Source organism: Canis lupus, chromosome 27 (genome assembly GCF_003254725.2).
Source record: "Canis lupus dingo isolate Sandy chromosome 27, ASM325472v2, whole genome shotgun sequence".
Lineage (NCBI taxonomy): Eukaryota > Metazoa > Chordata > Mammalia > Carnivora > Canidae > Canis > Canis lupus.
The window spans coordinates 4989308-5011252 of NC_064269.1; the positions used below are offsets into that span (position 1 = coordinate 4989308).

General features: G+C 51.7%; 1 protein-coding gene and 1 long non-coding RNA gene across 10 annotated transcripts in view; one reads left to right on the plus strand and one right to left on the minus strand.

The window, feature by feature from the left end:
- Positions 1–21945, plus strand: part of FMNL3 (formin like 3) — a 53941-nt gene that overhangs the window by 16639 nt on the left and 15357 nt on the right. For 6 of the 7 annotated variants that reach the window (XM_049102830.1, XM_025477544.3, XM_025477543.3 and 3 more), the window contains exons 2-5: positions 15152–15235; positions 17413–17493; positions 17774–17850; positions 20878–20961. In XM_049102830.1, coding sequence (XP_048958787.1) covers positions 15152–15235; positions 17413–17493; positions 17774–17850; positions 20878–20961 — 326 coding nt within the window. Of the gene's footprint in view, positions 1–15151; positions 15236–17412; positions 17494–17773; positions 17851–19893; positions 20582–20877; positions 20962–21945 lie in introns of those variants that run through there. The other variant, XM_049102831.1, reaches the window with a different exon arrangement.
- Positions 17088–19901, minus strand: LOC112678300 (uncharacterized). 3 transcript variants are annotated; one of them, XR_007406577.1, is made up of 2 exons: positions 18792–19901; positions 17088–18062 (listed from the first exon to the last, which is right to left on the minus strand). It is a non-coding gene; the product is annotated as an uncharacterized LOC112678300 (long non-coding RNA). The 3 variants fall into 3 exon arrangements; XR_003147495.3 differs by having other exon boundaries at positions 17088–18470; XR_004809736.2 differs by having other exon boundaries at positions 17088–18676.

A 21945-nucleotide genomic window follows, 5' to 3' on the forward strand; every position in this document is an offset into this window, starting at 1 on the left:
TTTTAAGACCACTAACCTCTTAATGTTACGGATCTAGTATTAAGGAGCTGAAAAAGAATGTTCAAGAAATTTGAATTACTGTTGATGGGTAGGGACTGGTTTTATGTACCACAAGTTGTCAAATCACTGAGCTGCATGCCACCCAGTCATCTCCTTGCTTTCCCAGCTGATGATATTGGCTTTGTCTGACCTATCCACAGGCCTAAGGGCCTTTCAGAATGTGTAACCCTTGCCTGCTGTTTAGCACAATTTCATTTCTTGTACAGCCCTGGACGTTAAAAGCCTTTTGGACTGGGACATGTACCAAGGCCAGAATCGCTTGAATAGGCCTGCCCGGGCCAGATCTGTGCTCCTGGGACAGTAGGGAACTCTGGGGTGGTGGGGGCCACTCTTAATGTGCCAGATGCAGACTGGCAATCAGGAGATCACATACTCCCCTCTCCTTGATGCCAGCCTTAGAGGGAGGCCCAGATAATGTTCTAGAATAGATGGATCAGAGCTAACTGGGAAAGAGTGTCTTTATTTGAGCCTTATGTGTCCAGGATATGCTTGAGCCTCTTAGTTTGGATAAGCTTCTTGTTTGTGGTTGTGGTTATTTTGTTTTTACTTGCTGCTCAGCGGAATCAGCATCACACAAGCGCTCATTATCCTCAGGTCCTTGGCAGTCAGGGCACTTGGTGAATCCCTTGTGAAGTGCTCACGTCTGCAGATTATTTTCCAATGCATCTGGCATGAGTTCCAGAATGATGGTCCAACAGCAGCTATTACTTGCTCCCTTTGGGTTGGCTAATTACTGCTGGCATCGTGGGTGACTGAGGAATTAAGAATCTGTGCTTTTATGGGGCAACTGGTCCTGGTGAGCTCCCAAAGCAGTTATTTGTCATTTCCCCAGAGTATCCTTGTTTAAAGTTTTGAGCATAACCTCAGGAGGTGAGGGGTAGCCAGCTAGACAGGCTATGGTGGCATTTGGCTACTCAGTTGATACTTTCCAAGAATTGTAAAGAACTCATCCAGTACCTGTTGCTGCAGATGCCCGGGGAAATATCAAGATGGTGTCATAACCGTATAAAAACACTATCAGTTGTTTCCGATTGTCTTGGGGGCAAGAGGGCAGACAGTTTACTCCATCCTTACTCTATGGCAAGGCAGGTGAAAAGATTCACATCAGTACTCTGGAGGGCCTGAGGCTGTGAACTGAGAACGGTTACGGTGTCATCTTTCCTGCCTGGAGAAGGGGGGGAAGGACCCAGTGCCAGCCCTCGGAGACTCACTGACTGCAGCCTAGCCTTCATTCACTCTGTAAGCATTTATTGAGCACTTAGAATAATGTTAAGTGCCAGAAAAGTAGAGATGACTAAGGCAGTGTCTGCCCCCAGGAGTTCAGTCTAGAGAGGGAGACAAGCACACGAAACATGTAATTGCAATATACAGCTTGGGAAGTGCAGTGCTAGAGATCATGCAGGAGCATCTGGGGAGCCCAGCGTAGAGGTGAGGCTCGGGGAATGCTACCCGTACGAGGAAATCTGCGGCTAAAGGGAGAATTAGGAGTGGGAGAGACGTGTAGGTGAGAACGCGGTCCGGGCAGAGGGGACAGCACGAGCAGAGGCAGCCAGGCGACGCAGAGCAGGCATGTCAGGAGTCCTCGTGCAGACGCTCACTCGAGGGTTGTTGGAGTGGGAGGCGTCAGGCAGATTGGTGGGCAGAGAAGCGAGCGTGGTCAGGGAGGCCTTGGTAGTGCCGCCTTGCTAGTGGGAGCCCGAGCCAGGGCTGGTATGGAGAAGCATGCAACAGAGTCCATAGGTAGTGACAAAAATTTTTTTTTTAAACATTTTTATTTATTTATGACAGTCACAGAGAGAGAGAGAGGCAGGGACATAGGCAGAGGGAGAAGCAGGCTCCATGCACCGAGAGCCCGACGTGGGACTCGATCCCGGGTCTCCAGGACCGCGCCCTGGACCAAAGGCAGGCGCCAAACCGCTGCACCACCCAGGGATCCCGGTAGTGACAAAAATTAAATGTGAGGGCCTTGACAGCTGGTTAGCCTTGACATTGAGAAGATGAGGGGCAAGAGAGGATTTCAGGATGGCACCCAGATTTCTAGCTTGCTAGATCAGTGAGATGGGGGTGCTACTAGTTAAGAGAACACAGGAGAGAAAATAACGTTGAAGAAAAAGTGGTGAGGCCGGTTGGAGGCATGTGAGGTCTCAGAAACTGGGGACATCCAGGTGGAATGTCTACCAGGCAGCTGGCTATTTAAAGCTGGAACTCCAAGGAGAAGTCTGGGATAGCAATTAATACTTGACAATTTTCAGTGTCTACTGGTCGAATAAAATTGGGGGCCGAAGCATTCTCATATCTTTGTCTCCGTCCCCACAGACAGTATGGCCCTTTGAGTGGCTGGGAGGGCGTGCACTCCCACAAGGCAAGGACAGACTTGCTAGGAAGAGTGGTTAGTCGAGGGGGCCAAGCCTAGAGATTTGTGGTAGAAATCAGACCTCAGGTTTGCAGACTGCAGATTTAACCTGAGGAAGTCAGGAGATAATGGGGAAATGAGGGATTTGAGACAAGGAGGAACACTAAAGGTAGCTTAGCCAAAACTCCGAAAGGTTAGAGGAATTCAAATTGTCCCAGATCACTCGGCAGGGCACCTTAGTGACTCGTTTGCATCTCCCCAGATTCTGGTCCCAGCTTTCTTTTTTTTTTAAGTTTTTATTTTTTTATGTCTTTTAAAGATTTTATTTATTTATTCACGACACACACACACACACACACACACACACACACACACGCAGAGACGTAGGCAGAGGGAGAAGCAGGCTCCCTGGGGGACCCGATCCCAGGATCACGCCCTGAGCTGAAGGCAGATGCTCAACCACTGAGCCACCCAGGCATCCCGTGGTACCAGCTTTCCTGTGAATCTACTGTGTGGCTGTTGGTGTCTCCGTCTTTTTATTATTATTTTTTTAAGATTTATTTATTCATGAAAGACACACAGAGAGAGAGAGAGAGACAGGCAGGGGGAGAAGCAGGCTCCATGCAGGGAGCCCAACGTGGGACTCAGTCCTGGGTCTCAAGGATCATGCCCTGGGCTGAAGGCGGCACTAAAACCACTGAGCCACCGGGCTGCCCCCGTGTCTCAGTCTTATCTTTCCAAGGGGAATATGTGCAATTGCTCTAACCTGGAGAGTTAAGAAACATATAAATATATTTACACTGTTCTACTACAGCATTTACTCTCACTTTTATGTATTTTAAAGGACTATGAAACTGTATTTTGAATGTATCCTTAGAAGTTAACTCGAGTCAGCTGAGTCTCCTGGAGTAGCTCACCCCAGTTACTGTTTATAGAGTCCTTCTCCTGGGCCAGGTACCGTGCAAAATCCTTTTCGTTCATTCGTCCCTTCACTTCTTAAAAGGGGTAGATACCATAATCCACATTTTATAGATGAAGAAACTTAGGTTCAAAGAAATTTAATAACTTTCCCTCTGTCTCATAAAAAGTACCAGGCTTCAAATCTAGGTCACCCCTGATTCCAAAGTCCATGCTGTTATCCGTAGCCCTCTGAATGTTTAAAATGCCATTCATATATGAGGGAATTGTCACCGCATGGTGTTCAAGAAGGCAATGCCCTTGTCTCTTTGCCCTGCACGTTCTCCTTTGTACTCTGAGACAGAAACCTTGAACTTTAGGTGTCTGGCACACCTTGTTTACCTGGTTTTATCCCAGTTGTGCTGGACAGGGAAGTACTGTTTAATGATCAACCAAAGCCAGTCAGACAAATCCAGGTGGACCTTCCAAGTTAGAAATGGAGATTTTTTTGTTTTTTGTTTTTTGGGTTTTTTTTTTTGGTAAATTGATGGCAGGACATGGTAGAAAAAAAAACCATGTCCTGGCAACAGTTATGTTGGAGGCCACATATCTGGATTTGAATCTGGGTTTTGTCACGCCAGTCTGTGTGATCTCGAGCCAGTTGGTTTCAGAGTCTTAATTCTCTCACCAGTTAAACAAGCATAACATTTACCTGCAGTGGTTATCGAAGGCAGTAAGGCAGATTAGGTGAGAAAAGTGCCTGGCGTGTAAGAGATGCTCAGGAACGTTCGACTCCCCATCTGTAGCCTGCAGTGAATTTGTTACTTAGGGGGTCAGATGTCGCAAGAAGCAGAGAAAATTCAAGGTCTCTTTGGTCATGGGGTAGGAACTGTCAGAAGGCTAACTCCAAAGAGATTTTGTTGTTGTTTTCCTAGCTGGATGATCAAACGAGACCTAAAAGATCTGGGACGTTTACAGATGGAATTGGGGTGTGAGCACCAACGATGGTGTGTCAAGCTCTGGCCTTACTTAAAGTCACGAGAGGGGGATCCCTGGGTGGCGCAGCGGTTTGGCGCCTGCCTTTGGCCCAGGGCGCGGTCCTGGAGACCCGGGATCGAGTCCCACATCGGGCTCCCGGTGCATGGAGCCTGCTTCTCCCTCTGCCTGTGTCTCTGCCTGTCTCTCTCTCTCTCTCTCTCTGTGACTATCATAAATAAATAAAAATTAAAAAGAAAAAAATAAAGGCACGAGAGGGACAATGTTGGGAAGAGAGCTCATGGATCAAGAACAGACTTGGGTCATTATTGTTCCTCCCCAAAGAGGACAGGAGCACTGAACCACTGAGGACAGAACTACATGTGAGAGCAATTGAGAAAGAAGAGGAGACAGAAATCTTGTGGTGCCTCTCTCCAGCGCATGTGACTTGTGATGGACGGACGTGCGCCCAATGTTGGGCCTCAGTTTATCCTTCCATTAAAGCAAGAGTCCCACATATAGTCTGGAAGTAGGAAGGGACTCATTAAGTTTTATGGTTTGATAATAAGCTCTTAGTTTTATAATGAGAAAGCCAGAGCTGGGTCCCTTGCCAGTGTACTGGGTGAGATGGAGTGCTGCCCCCAGCTGGCCTCTGCTGCCCACATGGGTGGGCCCAGTGTCTATGGAACTTCTTCTGGGTGCCAGACATTCTTGTCTAGGAAAAGTGTGTTCAAGGCAAAGTCCATCCCCTCACAGAGCTTACAGTGTAGTTTGGGAAGTAACGCAGAATGTGAAGGGTGAATAACAATATGAGAAGTGATTTTTCCATGACATCCTGTAATTAAAGGATCTAGCACAGTGCCTGGCCCAGAGCAGATGTTTATAAACTGCAATTTCCCCATTCTTTGTAAATATATAAGAGTTACCACAAAGCAAAACATGTCTTCCCGTTGGCACAGCGTGTAGTACATAAAGGTTCCCAAAGTTGTTGAAGATGTGATTGAATAGGATTGTCAATAGGAGGTGAAGGTCAGTAAACCTCATGCAAGTTCTGAGGAAGGAGAGTGTGAACTCTGGGTAGTTTGGGGAGGTTCCATGAGGGAAGTTGATCTGGAAGGATGTGTAAACTTTGAAAAGGCACAGAGAAGGGCTAATATAATTCATTGCCTCATTGTGTGAGGTTACAAGCTCAGGCTTTGGAAGCAGACCTGGGTTCAAATCCCAGCTCCAGTACAGATTTGCTCTGTGAACCTGGGCAAATTCCACAGGCTTTCCAAGCCTTTGCTAACTCAGCTATAAAATGGGAGTAATGATAGTCCCAACTTCATGGCGTTGTTGTGAGAATGAAACGAGGTAATTCATAGAGAGCTCTTATCACAGTTTTGTGAATAAATGGTAACTTTTGCCATTATTACTATTTTCATTTTAATAGTGGTATCATTATTATCCTATTCTTGGCCACCTACTTACCTTAGCCCCTAAGACCCTTTGTCTTCTGTTTGCTGCCTACTCTAATTTCCTCCTATACACTGTCATTTCATTACTGCAAATCGCTTAGGGACTTCTGGACATTTTATGATGTTTTGAGCTTCCATGTCATGGAGCTGCTGTCTCCTTGCCTAGAATATCACCATCTTCCCTTCCTTTATTGCCATTACCTGAATCCCTCCTGCTTGATGTTTAAGACTAAATCCTTTTTTTTTTTAAGATTTTATTTATTCAAGAGAGGCACAGAGAGAGAGGCAGAGACATAAGCAGAGGGAGAAGTGGGCTCCCTGTGGGGAGTCCAACACAGGGACTCAATCCCAAGACACCAGGATCACGCCCTGAGCTGAAGGCAGACACTCAACCACTGAGCCACCCAAGTGTCCTAAGACCAAATCCTACAGGATCTCTTCCAGGAAACCTTCCTTGGTTTCTCTGTCCAATTAGATGTTGCCTCCCCGGGCTTGCACGGTGCCATGTGTAGCTCTCTCACAGCAGCCACTGCTTACACTGACACATGGTCTGCTTATCACCTTGCCCTCTGAATAGAAACTTCCTGAATGTAGGGATCCTGCCCTATTTATTTTTATATGCCCAGCTCCTAACTTAGTGCTTGGCATATAGTTGTTTTCCAGCTAAATGTTGAATGAAAAACCCCAACAACGAGCATAGCTAGCATTATATATAACATTTACTACCTAGGTTCTGATTTAAATGCTTTACATAGGGGATCCCTGGGTGGCTCAGCGGTTTAGCGCCTGCCTTCAGCTCAGGTGGTGATCCTGGAGTCCAGGGATCGAGTCTCATGTCGGGCTCCCTGCATGGAGCCTGCTTCTCCCTCTGCCTGTGTCTCTGCCTCTCTCTCTCTCTCTCTCTCTCTCTCTCTCTCTGTCTTTCATGAATAAATAAATAAAATCTTTAAAAAATTAAAATAAATTGTTACATAGACTAAATACATAAATAAACAAATAAATACATATGTTAACGTATTTAATCATCATAACAACCCTGAAAAGGAGATACTATTTCTACCTCCACTTTACAGATAAGGACACTGAGACTCACAGAGATTAAATAATTCTCCCAAGGCCACATAACTAGAAAGTGGTAGAGTCAGGATTCCTGCCAGAGCAGTGTGGCTCATCAGTCACTGCTGTAAGTACACTCTGAGGTTGTGATAGGATATTTAGTGGGTGTCCAAGAAAAGGTGAGGTGACATTAGCCATAAGTCACAGCTCTCTGAATGTATTTTTCAAGGCATTGGTAAATGTGTGGAGATACTGTTGGGGTGTGTGTGAATCTTACCACTCTAACTTATGAAAGATTTTGCTAGATCACATATTTTGAATTAGAGAGACCTTGCTGACGGTTGGGAATGATCTCTCTAGGGTGTCATGGAGCAGAACACTTAAGCATAGGAGGAAGAGGAGTATCTGTATGGGAAAATTCAACCTGCCCAATCTTTATTGAGCACTACAGTGTTAAATAATCTGGTAGTCATCCCTGTGCTTGGGAGCGTATGGTCTAGGAGGCTCTAGGATGAGTCTGATTAAAGAGAAGGGCAGGGGAGTGGCTCAGATTTATGGCATGAGCTGAAGGACAGACTTGAAACTCAGAATGAGGAGTGGGAGTTTGCTGAGGGAGACACAACATGTAAAGAAACATGAGGGTGACACAATATGTAAAGAAAGTGATTTGGGCTTCAGTAGATAAAGCAGATTACCTGAGAGAGAGGCCAGAAATAGAAAGGACAACAGTGAGGAGTTGGATAATCCCCTCCAAAAATAAAGAGAGGTCAAAAAAGAACTTGGTGGTAGAAGAGGTAGTAGCAGGAGCAGTTACTTATTAAGCACCTGTATGCGATTCAAGAAGGGATAAGGCATGGCCCCTACCCTCAAGGAATTCATGTTCTAGTTGTGAACAGAGGAAACATCCCCATGAAAGACGCTGTGTGGAACACATTTAATTTGGGTTGAGGTCCATGGTATCAGTGACCAGGTATTTTCCTTCTTGTTGCTTCATCCATCTGGACTTCATTTCCAAGGTTACTTCATGGTTCAGAATAGCTGTTGAAGTTCCAGCCATTACCTCTGCATTTCAACCAGCTGGAAGCGGAAAGGGGGAAAGAAGGGTGTGCTCCCTCCTTTTAATGACACTTCTCAGAAATCGTACACACTACTTCTGTTTATGTCCCACATGGCTACACAGCCATACCTAAATGCAAGGGAAGGTGAGAAATACATTAGCTGCCAAGTGCTCAACTGAACATTGGGGTTCATTGCTAAGGAAGTTGAGGAGAAGAAGGTGGGGAATACCAAGGTCCCTGCGATACCATTCTTCACATATGATTAGGCTTTGGAGCTCAGAAGAGGGGCTGATTATTTTAGGTTGAGTTGTCACAGAACTGATGGATTTTGAGTCAGTAATAGATAGGGATTTGGGAGATTTGGGGAAACATCAATTACAAGCAACTCCTATGGCAAGAGTGGCTATTTCAGAAGAGAGTCCCAAAGAGAACAAGGCTGGTCAGAGATGCAGGGGCCAACCTGGGAGACAGTCTTACCTTTGAAGCTCTTTCTTATTTTAAGATGCTAAGAAGAGGGGATCCCTGGGTGGCTCAGTGGTGTAGTGCCTGCCTTCGGCTCAGGGCAGGATCCTGGAGTCCCAGGATCAAGTCCCACATCAGGCTCCCTGCATGGAGCTTGCTTCTCCCTCTGCCTGTGTCTCTACTTCTCTCTCTCTCTCTCTCTCTCTCTGTGTGTGTGTGTGTCTCTTGTGAATAAATAAAATCTTTAAAAAAAAAAAAAAGATGCTAAGAAGAGCAGGCTAAGGAGTGCAGGGGTGTGTGTGTGTGTGTGTGTGTGTGTGTAAATGATAAGGAATCAGAGAAGATTTCTGAATTGAAAAGAGACATGATTTATCTTAGGTGCTGAGAAGTTGAGACATTTCATCTGTGTGCAGGTAGGAAGGAAGGGAGGGCTGGAAGTAGGGATGCTAGCTGGAAGTTTATTCCAGAGTGTTAGGAGTAAACAATGAGGGTCTACTTAATGGTGACAGTGAGACTGGAAGGGAGGGTATGGATGAGAGGCCCTGGGAGGGACACGTATAGGGTCTCAGTAAGCAATAGGCTGTGGTCTTGGGGGGAGAGAGGAAAACCTTTGGGTGATGTAACCGCAGAAACATTGTGTCCTCTGAGAGGTAGCACTGCCTCTTAGGGCTCCCAGGCAGGAGGGGAGAATATGAGGAGAAGTGGGGACCTTGGTTGGCCACAGGGAGAATGTGAGGCTCTGCCCCAAGCCTCCTTAGCTTTGGAAATCCGGCTGCCCCCAGCAGAATAGTTTCCATTCTGCGTAACTGGGGAGTGTGTGGGTCTGGCTAACCGCGAGGAGGGGCTGAGGAGCCAGCAGACAGATCAAGTTGCTGTGGCAGTGGCTTTTTAGCTAGGGCCTGGGGGCTCAGTTGGGAAGAGCTACCTTCAGTTCCTCTATCTGAGCTCGTGTGCTTCTTGACCGAGTAGGCCAGAAGGGATGTCCCTGAGCTGGCATCTGGGGGCCCCTTACCTACAGAGGTTATCTGATACCAGGTATGAGGCCGACAGTGTGGCAGAGGTAGAACTGGAGGGTTTGCTGGCATTGGGGAGATGACCAACTTCCTTTGCCTTTTCAGGATCCAATGGAAGGGTCCTCCAGGGTGAAGAAAAGGCCTCTGGGGGTACAGTTGTATTTGGAAAAAAACTACCTCTTTGATTGATGCTGGCCTTCTAGGGCCTCTCCTTCATCTGACTTCCCTGGTGTAGGTTGCAGAGCTCAGCCTGAGACATCTGGTGAATCCATCGCTTTTTCCTCCAGACTGTTCAGGGACTTGGCCCATGACTGCTCAGCAAGTCATTTCTGGTTATAGAGTCATTGGTGACCACAGAAGCACGTTCTCCAGACAGGGCTCTGAGCCTGTGAAAGCTGGCTTTCCTCTGGCAGTTTGTCCCCAGAGTGATTAGCTCCAAGTAAACAAAAGCAGCAAGCTAGACCTAACCACGACAGACACTGAAGTCAGGGCGCACCCACTTTTCCGATGTCTGCTGTCATGAGGTACCCCAGCAACTTTCCCATGAGTGTAACAGGGCAGCCCAGGCCTAGATGAAACTGTGTGTGGCTAGAGTTATGTTGCACACCAGAGCTCCTGTGCAAGGGGGTTGTGGCCGGAGGGAGATGAGGAACAGAGGGGAACCGTGGGGTTTGGCAGCACCAGGGCTGGGGGCCTGGAACCCACCCCTTCCTATCCTTGAACTCTCCAACGTGCAGGGGGCTGAGTGAAGCGCTTGCCCCCAGTCCATCACGGATGGGGAGGGCCACCTCGCCCTCCAGCTAAGTGTCCTACACCCAACTGTCTTGTGATTGCCTTTCTGCCCCAGGATACGGTTCTTCTCCTGGAACCTTTCACAGTTGGCTCTGGCTCATTCCAGGCTGTCTCAAGTGATCGTCTCCAAACCTAAGGTCTAGAAAGAAGGATGCGAGGGAGGTAGGCCAGGAGAGCCGTGCTGAGCTTCATCTCCTGGTTGGCAGCAAAGCCAGGCGTGGCCTGGGCCCGTGGGGGCCGCAGTGAGACCTGGCCTCCTATCCATTCCGTTTCCTCCCCTGCACTACTCCCGCCAGTCACGGGACTCGGGGAAAGAGTGGGGGTGTTTGGGGGGCGCTCTGCTTCCCGGCCCGGACCTTCTGAATTTTAGCTCTTGGATCTTTGATCAAACCCTCTGATTTTTTTGATTTCCTTTGGACAGGGTTCTAGTTTGGGGGTGGTGGGCAGTCAGGAGGAGCTGTGCTGAAAGGAGATAAACAGTGACGCAGAGGCGGCAGCGTAGGCCGTGGGCTGGGCCAGCGGCTGCCGTCTGGGCGGGCTGGGCGGGCTGGGCGGAGGGCTCCCGCCCTGCACCCGGCCAGCTGGCTTGCGTTAAAGCGCTGGCTGAAAATAACTCTCATTGTCTGGGAGCTGCTACTGCAGCGGGGCTGGCGGTGGCCGCCAAGGGGGCCGAGGCGGCAGGAGCTGGTACCTCCTACCTCCCTGGGCTCTTGCCCTTTGGGAGCAATGGCCAGCTGGCCACAGCTGTGCCTGCTGCCCTCCAGTAGAGATACGTGGAGGGCAGGCTGGGCCCCTCCCAGCGCTCTGTCCTTTTGGCAGCCGGGCCGGGCCATTGTGCCTGGGTTGCTTGCTTTGCTGTTGACTTGGGCAGGGAGGTTGGGTTGTGAGGGAACGCAGGGCGGGAACGCAGGGCGGGGACGCAGGGGCAGGGCGGGCGCGCAGCTCCGGCTCCTCCTGCAACAGCCTCCGGGCGCCCGAACCTCGCGCCTCCTCCCCACACTCCACCTCTGTCCATCTGTACAATGGGCTGAGCCGGGTGCCCGAGAGGACTCGTAGGCTGCTGTGGCCAGGCGTTCTGCAGCATGTGGTGCCCAGGACGGTGCCTCATTTCGTCTCTGGGGAAGTTCTAGGTTCAGCTTCCCAGGCTCCCCACCCCTGTGGGCTGAGCACGGGGGACTGGGCCTTCCCCACGTGGGGGAAGTGTCAGCCACAATGGTCTTGGTGGGGAGACAGTTCCAAGGGGGAAAACACTAAGAAAACCAACTCACATTCTGTATTTGCTCAGAATAAACAGTCCCTGCCCGCCTTCACTAAAGCCTCCAGAATCCCCTTCGAGGGAAAGTTTCAGAATCCCTCTCCCTGCCGCTCAGAGGAGCTATGCCAGCGTTCTCTGTTCCTAAGATTCATGGGGATTGACTGCGACCAACAGAAATAGTTGGGAGTTTTTGGTGGTTCCTATTTCTGTTGGCTGGGTTTTCCCCAGGCCCGGCCCAAGGAGACGGACAGAGTCAGGGGTGAGTCCCAGAGCAGAACCCACACCTTCGAAGGAAACTCCAACCCCACCGGCATTTCCCTTCCCCTGCGATGGGAAGGAAGTGAGGAGGGGCTAACTGGCCAGGGGTACAGAGCAGGAAAGAGAAGGGAACCTCTGTGACCACAGCCACCTCCCTCCTCCTTGGCCTCACCGGGGGGCTGACAGGGGTCAGGTGGGGAGCGAGGAAGACTTGCTCCCCCAGAACCCAGGAAGGGGTTAGGCACTGAGCAGGGCTCCATGCCTGACCTCAAACTGGCAGTAAACCAGGACAGCCTTGCTGGAGAAGCGTCAGGCCCACCCCTTTCTGCTGCTTCCCGTTATAGGTTTTTATTATTAGATTTCTGGCTGGTTCCTCAATGTGAGTTCATCTTCCCTGTCTCCTCCCATCCCTCCGGGGTCTCGCTCCTCAAGGATGTTGGTATTTAATTGCCTCCTAGTCTTAGGGTTGATGGGGGGGTGGTGAGAGGTGGGGGCAGGTGCAAAGGACGGCTGTGTCCTGAGTGGTCGAGAAGCAGCCCTGAAGGGGGGACAGAGGCAGAGACAGAGGCAAACCAGAAGCAAGAGGGGTCCTTGGGGTGTCAGAACATCACACGGGATTTTCAGGAGGAAGGGGAAGGAAACTGAAGAACACCCACAGCGTCCCAGACACGTACGGCTATAAAATATTTATCATTTAATCCTCATAAAACCCTGTGAAGTAGCGAGATTATCTCCATATTATGGATGAGCTCTGAAGAGCCCAGTGTTGATCTTGGTCTCCCTGACTCCACATTCAGGGCCTCTGCTCCAAGACAGCTGCGCCCCCTTCCTGTTCTGCAAGGGTTTCGGGGAGGAGGTAGCAAGAACTTAGCCGAGCTTCTTGGATATAAACCAAGGAGAGGTCACCGTCTCTGTGGAACCACTGAACAAAAACGTCAAGGAAACACACCTTTGACTGAGACGGGCACACGTCGGGTGTGTCCCCTGGCTGTGCCCAGAACGCAGGAAGGTGTCCTTCCTCGGGACGTCGGAGCCCTGCTGGACTCGCGCACATCATCAGGTGGCTGCAGAAGCCCTAATGCCCTTGTGTGGCAAGGAGAGAAACCCGGGCGGGTGGCTTCCACCCTGCAGTCGGGGACCAGTCAGTCTCTTGGGAGGGTGCTAGAGGCTGGGGGAGTTCCCCCCGTACCCACTTCCTTCCCCGTCACACTTGGGCCCCAAAGAAACAGAGAAACCAGAAAGTGCTGCCCAGATCTTTAGACTGGAGGTTGCGGGCTTGTGGTCTGAGCTGATTCACGCTTCTGCTGCCCCTGTCCGTACTCCCGGGAGGGGGGGATCTCTCTGGGGCATCTAGAGTTTTGAACCCTGATGTGCCTCTTCCATGCTCTTAGACTAGGGTTCCTAAAGGGGGTGACTTTGTTCCACCTTCAAAGTCCCCAGGGCACCAGACATTTTCTTCCCAGTTCACTTGGTGGGGAAGCATGAGGCTGCAGCAGCTGATAGTGGGTAGCTGAGGAAGTTGGTGTAGACAGGATGTGATGTTTGCCACGGTAGCGACAGCCACCCCCCACCCTTCTCTGCCTGTCACTTTCTTCCAGGGGAGACAACTATTTTCTATTTCCATGGCACAGACTTGGGAGAAATGGGCAGAAGACATGAAGGGCTCGAGATGTGCGGAGAGCCAGAAGCAGGCCTGAGGTCTCACTTGGGCTCAGCTAGCAGAGCAGCCTGGCTGTGGTTAGGAAGGAGAACTTGGTCTACGCTCACCTTCAACTTTTGGGTCCCTGTTTTGTTGTAGTCTCCTGTCCCTGGGCTCCTCTCCACACAGACATGCGGAGAATGGCCCTCAGCCAAGTAGTTTCAGAGAGAACATTCGGGATTGTATTTGCCCAGCCAGCCATCCCTACTGCATCAGCAGTGTGGGGGGACTTGATTAGCCCCTCTTTTCTGCAGGACTTCAGGCAGGCTCTCAGGGCCACAGAAACTGAAAAGGGGGTGTGATGGGTGATCCTCTTCCCCTTCTGTTCTTCTCTTCCCTAAGCACTGAGCAGAAATCCCAGCCATACTCCTCTTTTGAGCCATAGTGACCAGGTTTCCAGCCAGAGCTTGGCCCGTTACTCAGAATCAAGATGTCTTAACCTTAGCTTTATTGTCCACTTACTGTCCACTAGGTGCCTATCACAGTATTAGACCTCATCAGGGGTTGGAGACCATACAAATAGATAGTCTGTGAGGGGCTAGATGAGTGTACAACTAGTTTAATCCCATGCACACAATTCGTGTCCCCAGGGATGATGATGTCAAGGAGTGGGTAGATATAAACCCAACGGCCGTACTTAGGTGACCAGGGAGTTAGAGCAGGACATGGAGCTGTAGGTAAGGGAGAGAAAGATGAGAGGAAGGCCTTCCAGGTGGCCTGCAGCGTGCTGGGGGAAGAGGCTGGATTCGTGGGAAGTCACGTGAGTTATCAGACAGCTATGACACTTCAGGTAGGAGAACATGTTTGATTCAGGAGTATGGGGTGAGGGGCAGGTACAGGGATCTGCCTTTAGAGGCAAGAGCTGTGACCTACAACAAAGGCAGCCACACTGGAGAGAAGAGAAGCTTGGGTGGGTGGGGATAGAGGGGGGGAAGGGAGGGCTGCTGGCCTGGGTAGGGCTAGCCCATGGGCACCTTGACTTCCCTTGCTCGTACCCACTTTTATTTCTTTATTCATTCTGAAAACAGTAGTGAGCAAAATAAAATGACTCCTGGACTGTCCTTCTGCATTCTAGGTTAGAGTGTCTTTCAGTTCCAACCTGGAACACTTTACTGTGTTTTAATTAATTAGGAAGTATGTCAAAGTGATGTGCTACTAATAATTAAAGTACTGAAATCTGATAAATTATTTCCTTTAAAAAGTGAGCCTTTATCTTTATGTTGATGTCCTTCTCATGTATTTGTATCCTGATATGGGGCGAAGGGCTAGACTTGTAGCGTCTACACAGGCTGTGGCTGGCTCAGGATTCACCTGTGGTTGAGTATGTGGGAAGGCCGTGCATCCCTCAGGCCGTGGGGGAAAAGCAGGTTGAAAGTTCCTCTTGTAAACGGGTGGCTTTCCAACTTTTTTGCCCTGTCCCATGTTAAGAAACACATTTTATGGCAGGACTTGTGTGTGTGCACATGTGTACGCATATACTTAAAATGCAAAAGAAACAAAAGCTTCATGAAACATTATACTCCCTACTTGTAGTGATTTCTAGTATCTTCTAGCCTCTTTTATTTTAATCTATTTGTTTTCATTAAAAATAAAGTTAATCTCGACTCACTAAATTGGAAAACATGGCTCGACCAAACTGAACCAAATATGAAGGGGAGGCAGAAGGACTGTCCCACCTCTCTGAACCTTCCTTCTCAGCCACAGAGTGTCAGGGTGAAGCCGAGGGCCCGGGAGGGGAAAGGTATTCGCGCTCTCCCTTTCTCTCCTCTGGGTGCAGGGAGCTTTCAGCCCTGGTTGACTCAGGTTCTCTCCTCAGAGCTCCATGAACCTGCCTCCCGACAAGGCCCGGCTCCTGCGGCAGTATGACAATGAGAAGAAGTGGGATCTGATCTGTGACCAGGTATGGGGTTTGGGGCAAGGTCCAGGAGTAGGGGTTGTGTTTTGGGCTGGGCAAGGCAGCAGGGCCAAAGTCACTGACCGCAGCCCTGGGATCCTTTGAGAAACCCTAGCCTGGCCTTGGCCTTAGCCCCTGTTCACTTCCTGTTCCAAGAGGACTGTCTTAACAGAGGCAGGGCTGGTAGGCCAAGTCCCCCTTTAATTCCTGCAAAGAGCTGTCTTGATTTCTTCCTGATGAGCGGTAGCCTGAAAGAAGTCTGGGAAGGGCTGGGTGGCTGGCTGGCTGGCTGCAGGGGTGCTGGGCACTCTCCCGGCAGAGCCTGTTCCTGCCCTTTCCCAGGGTAAGGCCTCTGCCTGCAGCGTAGACCAAAGGGGCGTTTCTTTCTCTCTCTGCCCCGGCCCTGGCACATAGGGGTTTTCTCATTCTTTGCCGGCCTCTATGAACGAGAAGACCCAGTCCCCTAGTCCTCTGTTCCCAAATCTCAGAACAGGAGGACTGGAAGCTCTCCCTACGTGAATAGTGTTTCCAGCTGAAGAGAGGGGATGTTTCCAGCTATTACTTAGCTCAGAACCGAGAACCAGCACCCATGGCTTGGCTCTTGCCCCTGCACACGTTTGAATTTTACAAGTCATGAGTTTCTGAACTCAGGCCTGTCTGCACGGCGAGGAGAGTCCGCTTTTACTTCCTTACCTCTTGGGAGGTGTGGAAGCCTCTGGCACAGCGTGTGGTCAGTGTGCTTACCCAGTACTTCGCGGTGGAGCTGTCACAAATGTATTATTTCTTTTCAAGAAGTACTTGCTGTGGACCAAGGACTTCACATATACTGAAATATCTCGTTTAATCCTCACAAAACCCCCAAGGAAGGTGCTTTTTACATTTAATGGTTGAAAAACTCGAGGCTCGGTGCCTTGCCTGACACGAGCCAGGGCGGTGGAGCCGACTCCATCTGTGCTGCCTGTGACGTTCCACTGCCTCCCAGATCAAGCTGCTTGACCTCGGGTAGAATGACGCTCCCGAGCTCCTAGTCCAGGTCCCCTCCTCTCCACGGAGGGCCTGTTTCCTTGTGCTCCGCATAAGCAGAGCTGGCGAGTATGGTGAGCCCCCGCCTGGGGGTTGCAGAACAGTAGCCTGTTGATGCTGAGTTTCTTTTTTTTTTTTTTTTAAGATTTTATTTATTTATTCATGAGAGACACAATGAGAGGCAGAGACACAGGCAGAGGGAGGAGAAGCAGGCTCCATGCCGGGAGCCCGATGTGGGACTCGATCTGGGGACTCCAGGATCACACCTGAACCAAAGGCAGATGCTCAACCACTGAGCCACCCAGGCGTCCCTGATGCTGAGTTTCTTTAATTGATAATCTCTCAGTCTTTTCTAGGTCACATAATTTCGACTGTTTCTCAAGCCTTTCTTTTTTCTTTCCTTTTGTGTCTAGGCTATGTCCTCACCTTAGATCATTCCACCTGGACCCTCGGCAGTCCCCCCACCCAGCAGCTCTTCAGCTATCTTAGTTATGAAGGCCCTAGAGGGACCAGGATGCTTAAGAGTTTCCCCTGAGTTTTCTCTTGGGTCTGAGGTGGGGGTTGGACCAAAATGGGGAGGACACAGTCCTGTGCCCTCCGTGGAAGGGGATCGAGGGATGACCTCGCTGAAAGCAGGTTCAGCATTTGAGGTTGCCTGGACTGTTGGAGCCTGGGGCCTGGGCAAGGAACAGAAAGTGTGTCTGCAGCCCTAAATATGTAGCCTGAAGCCCAAGTCTGGGTTCACGGCTGAGGAGGTTGCACTCTGCGAGGCCTAGCTCCCCGCTCCACAGCCCTGTGAATCCCGGTCCATCAGTCAGCTAGGCAGTAGACACCATTTCTCAGTTGTATCTTTATTTTGAGCACTGTTCCCAGCTCTTCCATCCCGTCTTAGCAAGTTGCAGGCTCTTAAAATAATTTTCAACATAGGAAAATATTTTAGGCTCAGAGATCACTAATGAGAGAAGGGGAAGATGGTGGTAGATGGGGAGCACCTGAAAATCAGGCAAGGAAGAGGACCTGTGCTTTGGATGGTATTACGGGCCAGCCGACAACTTGGGGAGTCTGAATCCCCTCACACCGAACACCACGAGTGTTCGACTCCCTCAACCCTCTCCTCAGAACTCTGGGGGTCTGTGCACACACACGTGTTTCCCTCACAGGAACGGTTCCAGGTGAAGAATCCTCCCCACACTTACATCCAGAAACTCCAGAGCTTCTTGGACCCCAGCGTAACTCGGAAGGTGAAGTGTGAGGCAGGGAAGCCCCACCTTGCTGCCCCTTATAGTCCTGCGGGATTTGGGGAGGGGCAGACCCTTTGACTTGTGGGGGGACATCTGCTTCTGAGCAATGGGAGTTGGGTGTCTGGGTTCTGAGGCCATGGGCCTGGAGTGGCTGGCTACCAACAGAGGGAAAGGCTTATAACTGCCCTCTTGCGTCCCTTCCCTTTTCTGCCCTTTTCGTTTGTACTATTAAGTTGGATCGGGGGGTCTCCGATAGTGACAGGAAATTCCGTGTTTACAGAAGTTCAGGAGGAGAGTGCAGGAGTCAACCAAAGTACTGAGGGAGCTGGAGATCTCACTTCGTACCAACCACATTGGGTGAGTCAGAATCGGCCATCAGGATCCGGTGTCCTCGGAGGATGGGTTGCTTGTTTATCTCCCTGTCAGGCACCGTTGCCCCCTAAATGGCTTTTGGTTCCTCAGAGCTTCAGACTGTTCTTTTTCTGGCTTTTCTCCCTTTCAGCTCTGCCAGCTGCTGACTGGATGCTGCTGGCAAGCGTGGGGCCTCTCCTGGGGTCTTCAGCCTGTGGCTTTAAGGAGAAGACATTCCCATAGCAGCTGAGACTAGAGTCTGCTGTGGCCTGGGGCTGGGCCAAGGGAGGCCCGGAGAATGCTGGGGATGGGGGAGCATATTACATCGGGGAGCTGAGACCTGGTTCCCGGACTGTTTGGTGCCCAAAAGATGATTTTCTTGATTACAAGACCGTCTTAGTTCACGAGCAGAGGCGGCTTCCCAGAGTACCAAGCAAGTAGAAGTAAGGCAGCGGGGGCCAGGAATTGAACGTCTTCCGTATCTACAGACCTTGGTTACTGCCAACCTGTGGACAGGGTCCCCAGGGACTGCGTGGGTCTGAGTGGGGAGCCAGAACCTGCTGAACGGGCTGAAGGCGAATGTGTGAGGTACAGTGAAAGACGGCTGTGGTCTCAGTTTTATGAACCTGTAACCAGTCAGAGTATGTAGTGGAAGTGAGACAGACGGACAGACAGAGGGGGCGGACACAAAGCAGTGAGGAAAGCCCGATGGAGAACTGCAGGCAGGGCTGCTATCCTGGCACAGATACGGAGAGCTTGCACGAGAGAGGCGTCGAGCCCGGGGTGGGGCGGGGGTGGCTGGGCAGGTGCCATCCCCAGGGTCCCGGGCTTCCTGAAAGCAGGGGTGGAAAGAGCCGAGTGACATCATCTGCCTTTCCCTCCTGCCCACGGCAGCCGCCGCTGGTCCACGCCGGGCTGAGCCTGCCCGGGCCCTCAGAGAGGCTTACCTGGTTGCAGCCAGCTGCTGCAGCAGTCACCGAGGGGGGGCGGCGGATGGCGCGGGAGGGAACAGGAAAGGGATGGTTCCCGGCCTCCGCAGCTGTGCTTGGTGGCCAGATTTGGCTTCCACACCTCGTCTGGGAAGCAGAGTGAAAGCTGACATGCTAGCAGACGTGAACCCGAGCCTCCAGCTGGATTTGGGGAATCCTCACAGAAGGAGTGGCAGGGCCTCGTCAGCTGGCCTGCAGGGGGGCAGTGAAGCAGTTGGCAGCTCCCGTCCTGCACGCCACCGCCACCGCCACCGCCACGGGCCTTCTACTCCCCTCCCTTCTCTCTCAGGCCCTCCTCTTTCTTAGTCTTGCTGCGTGGGGACGGAGCCGGTTCTTCTCAGGAGAGGGCCGCGGAGCCGTGCGCACTGCCCTCCGCTCACCCCTTCCTTCCACCTGGTGCCCGCCCCTCTGGCCAGCGGCCAGGAGCTGGGGGCAGAGCGGCACGGTGCCCAGGCGCGGGGCCTCCCGGCAGTTGGCACCCCAGTCAGAGGTCTGGACCTGGTGCTTGGTTCCCAGGAAACAGCTCAGTGTCTGGCATGTTAGGAGCTCCTGTCGCCCGAACTGTGGCTTCTCTGGGTAGTTACGTGGGAGGACCAGGCTCCTTCCCAGATCTCTAGGCTGGAAGTTTGTCCGGCTGTCAGGCTGGGGTGTGGGTGCTCCGGGGTGGTCGGAGCCCAGGGCCAGAGAGTGGGGGGGGAGGGGGATCCCGCTTCTGGCACAGCCCGATCAGGCCCAGGGCCAGCCCGGCGGGAACCGAGCCCCGAGCGGAGCGGGCAGCTAGACGCGGGGCTGCAGGGCCTCACCAGCTCCTCCGCTCTGGCGTGGATTGGTCTCTCCGCCTTGCCGAACTGCCCTTTAACCTCTCCTCAAAGTGTCAAGATCCCGAAAATAGCAGTGTAGACTCAGACAGGAAATGAGAAGGGGGAGGGGAGCTGGAGAGCAGACAGACAGGAAACGGGAGGCCTGTCGGCCCCCTGAGAGGAAGCTAACTTCAGGCAGCTCCGGTGTCGGTGTCGAGCCTCCGCGAGCGGCTGCTCCCTCCGGCCCAGCCCAGCCTCGCACCGCAGCCCAGGGTGTGGCCAGCAAACATGGCGCCCGGGCAGCCGCGGGGAGGCCGCCCCGCAGGGCCTCTGGGTGCCGCCGGCCTCTAAAGACCCCGGGCATCCAGAGGAGCAGAGCACTGAGGAGAGCCGGGGGGGCTAGCCTGAGAGGTTTAGGTTTCTCTGTGCCGTGGAATGAACCTGTTCTGGAACAGTCCTGGGATGGGCTCCTGAACTTCCTTCCAGGGATGCTCAGGCCAAGAGCCCTGAAGGCAGAAGGGGGAAGTGCCCGGGGCCATTGTCTGCAGGGTCTCTGCTGTCCACCGCCTGCCTCGCTGGCTGAAGGGGCCTCCGTCCGGCTCTGAGGCGTCACGGCCGTTCTGGAGTTCCTCGAGTGACTGGCTGTTCCCCACCCTCTCCCTGTCCTTCAGCTCACCCTGAGCAGGCACAGAATTCCCGCATATCCTCCTTTGCTCGCTGTGGCCCAACTGTCTTGTCTTGAACATGGTGGAAGGGCCCTTTGGCCCACCATGTCTCTCTGTTCCAGAGCTCTCCTTGACCCTTCCCGCCTGTCTTTTGACTGAGACTTGAGTCCAGTTGGAGACGTGCTAGCCCTTCTCGGGCGCAGCCGTGCACAAGCGCCTGTGGCAAATGCTCTTGATAAGCCTCCCCACCTCCCCGCAGTCCTGCCAATGAACATCAAGCAGGGTCAGTGCGCTTGGCGTTGTGTTAGACACCAAGGGCCACTTAGGGGAGGGTTTCTGAAAGCTTGTGTGGCTGACATGGTATTAGAAGGCCTCGTGCCTTTCCCCATCCCTGGCTCCCGGGCCAGTGGAGGTGGTGTGACCATGGATAGGTCTGCTGTGGGTTTTGAACCTTAGAATTTTCCCAGCCTGGTGCTGAGTTTCAGAGGATTCAGGAGCCGGTGGGGTCAGAGGCCCCTCACCCTTCTCCCCCTCGACTCGCTTTGGCAGACCCCTCCACTATGTTTCCTTTATTTGCAGGTGGGTGCGGGAATTTCTGAATGATGAAAACAAAGGCCTGGACGTGCTGGTGGATTACCTGTCCTTTGCCCAATGTTCCGTCATGTGAGTACCACCTTGGGGCTAGGGTTGGGGACTGGCGAGGGAGGACACAGTCCCATTCTGATTTGCTGAGGAAGGGTGAGACTGCAGGGGTGAAGATGGGAATGGGAGGCCCAGGCAGTGGTGTGGGAGTGGACACACAGCCCAGGAGATGTCTGGGATCTGTGACAAATGCCGGGTGGCCAGAGTAGAAGGTACATTTTGGGGAGCAGAAGGAGAGAGACATGGAAAGGGATCTCAGGATTAGAACCCAAAGGATCCAGACTCCAGGCTGAGAGCAGTCCAAGGAAGTGTCCTGGCTTCTAGAAGAGACACCTGGTGGGATTCATTTGTCATTGGAGAGAGTTGAGTCTTTAAGAATCTCCTTTGGGTCTCCAGATGTGAGACGGTTCCCCCAAATCATCGCTAAGGAGCCGTAGGAACAGTGGTCATGACCTTTGGCCCAGGTTGAAAATGAAGTATTTGGAGCCTTTTTTTTTTTTTTTAAGATTTTATTTATTTATTCATAAGAGACACACAGAGAGAGGCAGAGACCCAGGCCGAGGGAGAAGCAGGCTCCCTGCGGGGAGCCCGATGTGGGACTCGATCCCCGGACTGCAGGATCACGCCCTGGGCCGAAGGCAGGCCCTCAACTGCTGAGCCACCCAGGTGCCCCTGGAGCCTTTATAAAAGCACTTGAGGTGGTGGAGGGAGCCCTAAGCACACGAGTACAGATGAAAAGGCAACATGAGTTAGTGAAAAGAAGGAGTGCTTTCAACTATGACAACCACAGAGCTGGCTGTGGGTCTTAGGTATGTCCTTTATTCCCTGGGTGACCTCAGGCACATTGGCATCCTGTATTATAAGAGGGGATCCATGTTTCAGAGTTGTTGCAAGGTTGAGATGATGATTTGTGTAAAGGACTTAGTAGTGTTTGGAACGTAGTAAGTCTGTACTGCAGTAGCTACTTTATTGTTCGTTACTATTATTCAAGGTGATGTAACCTAC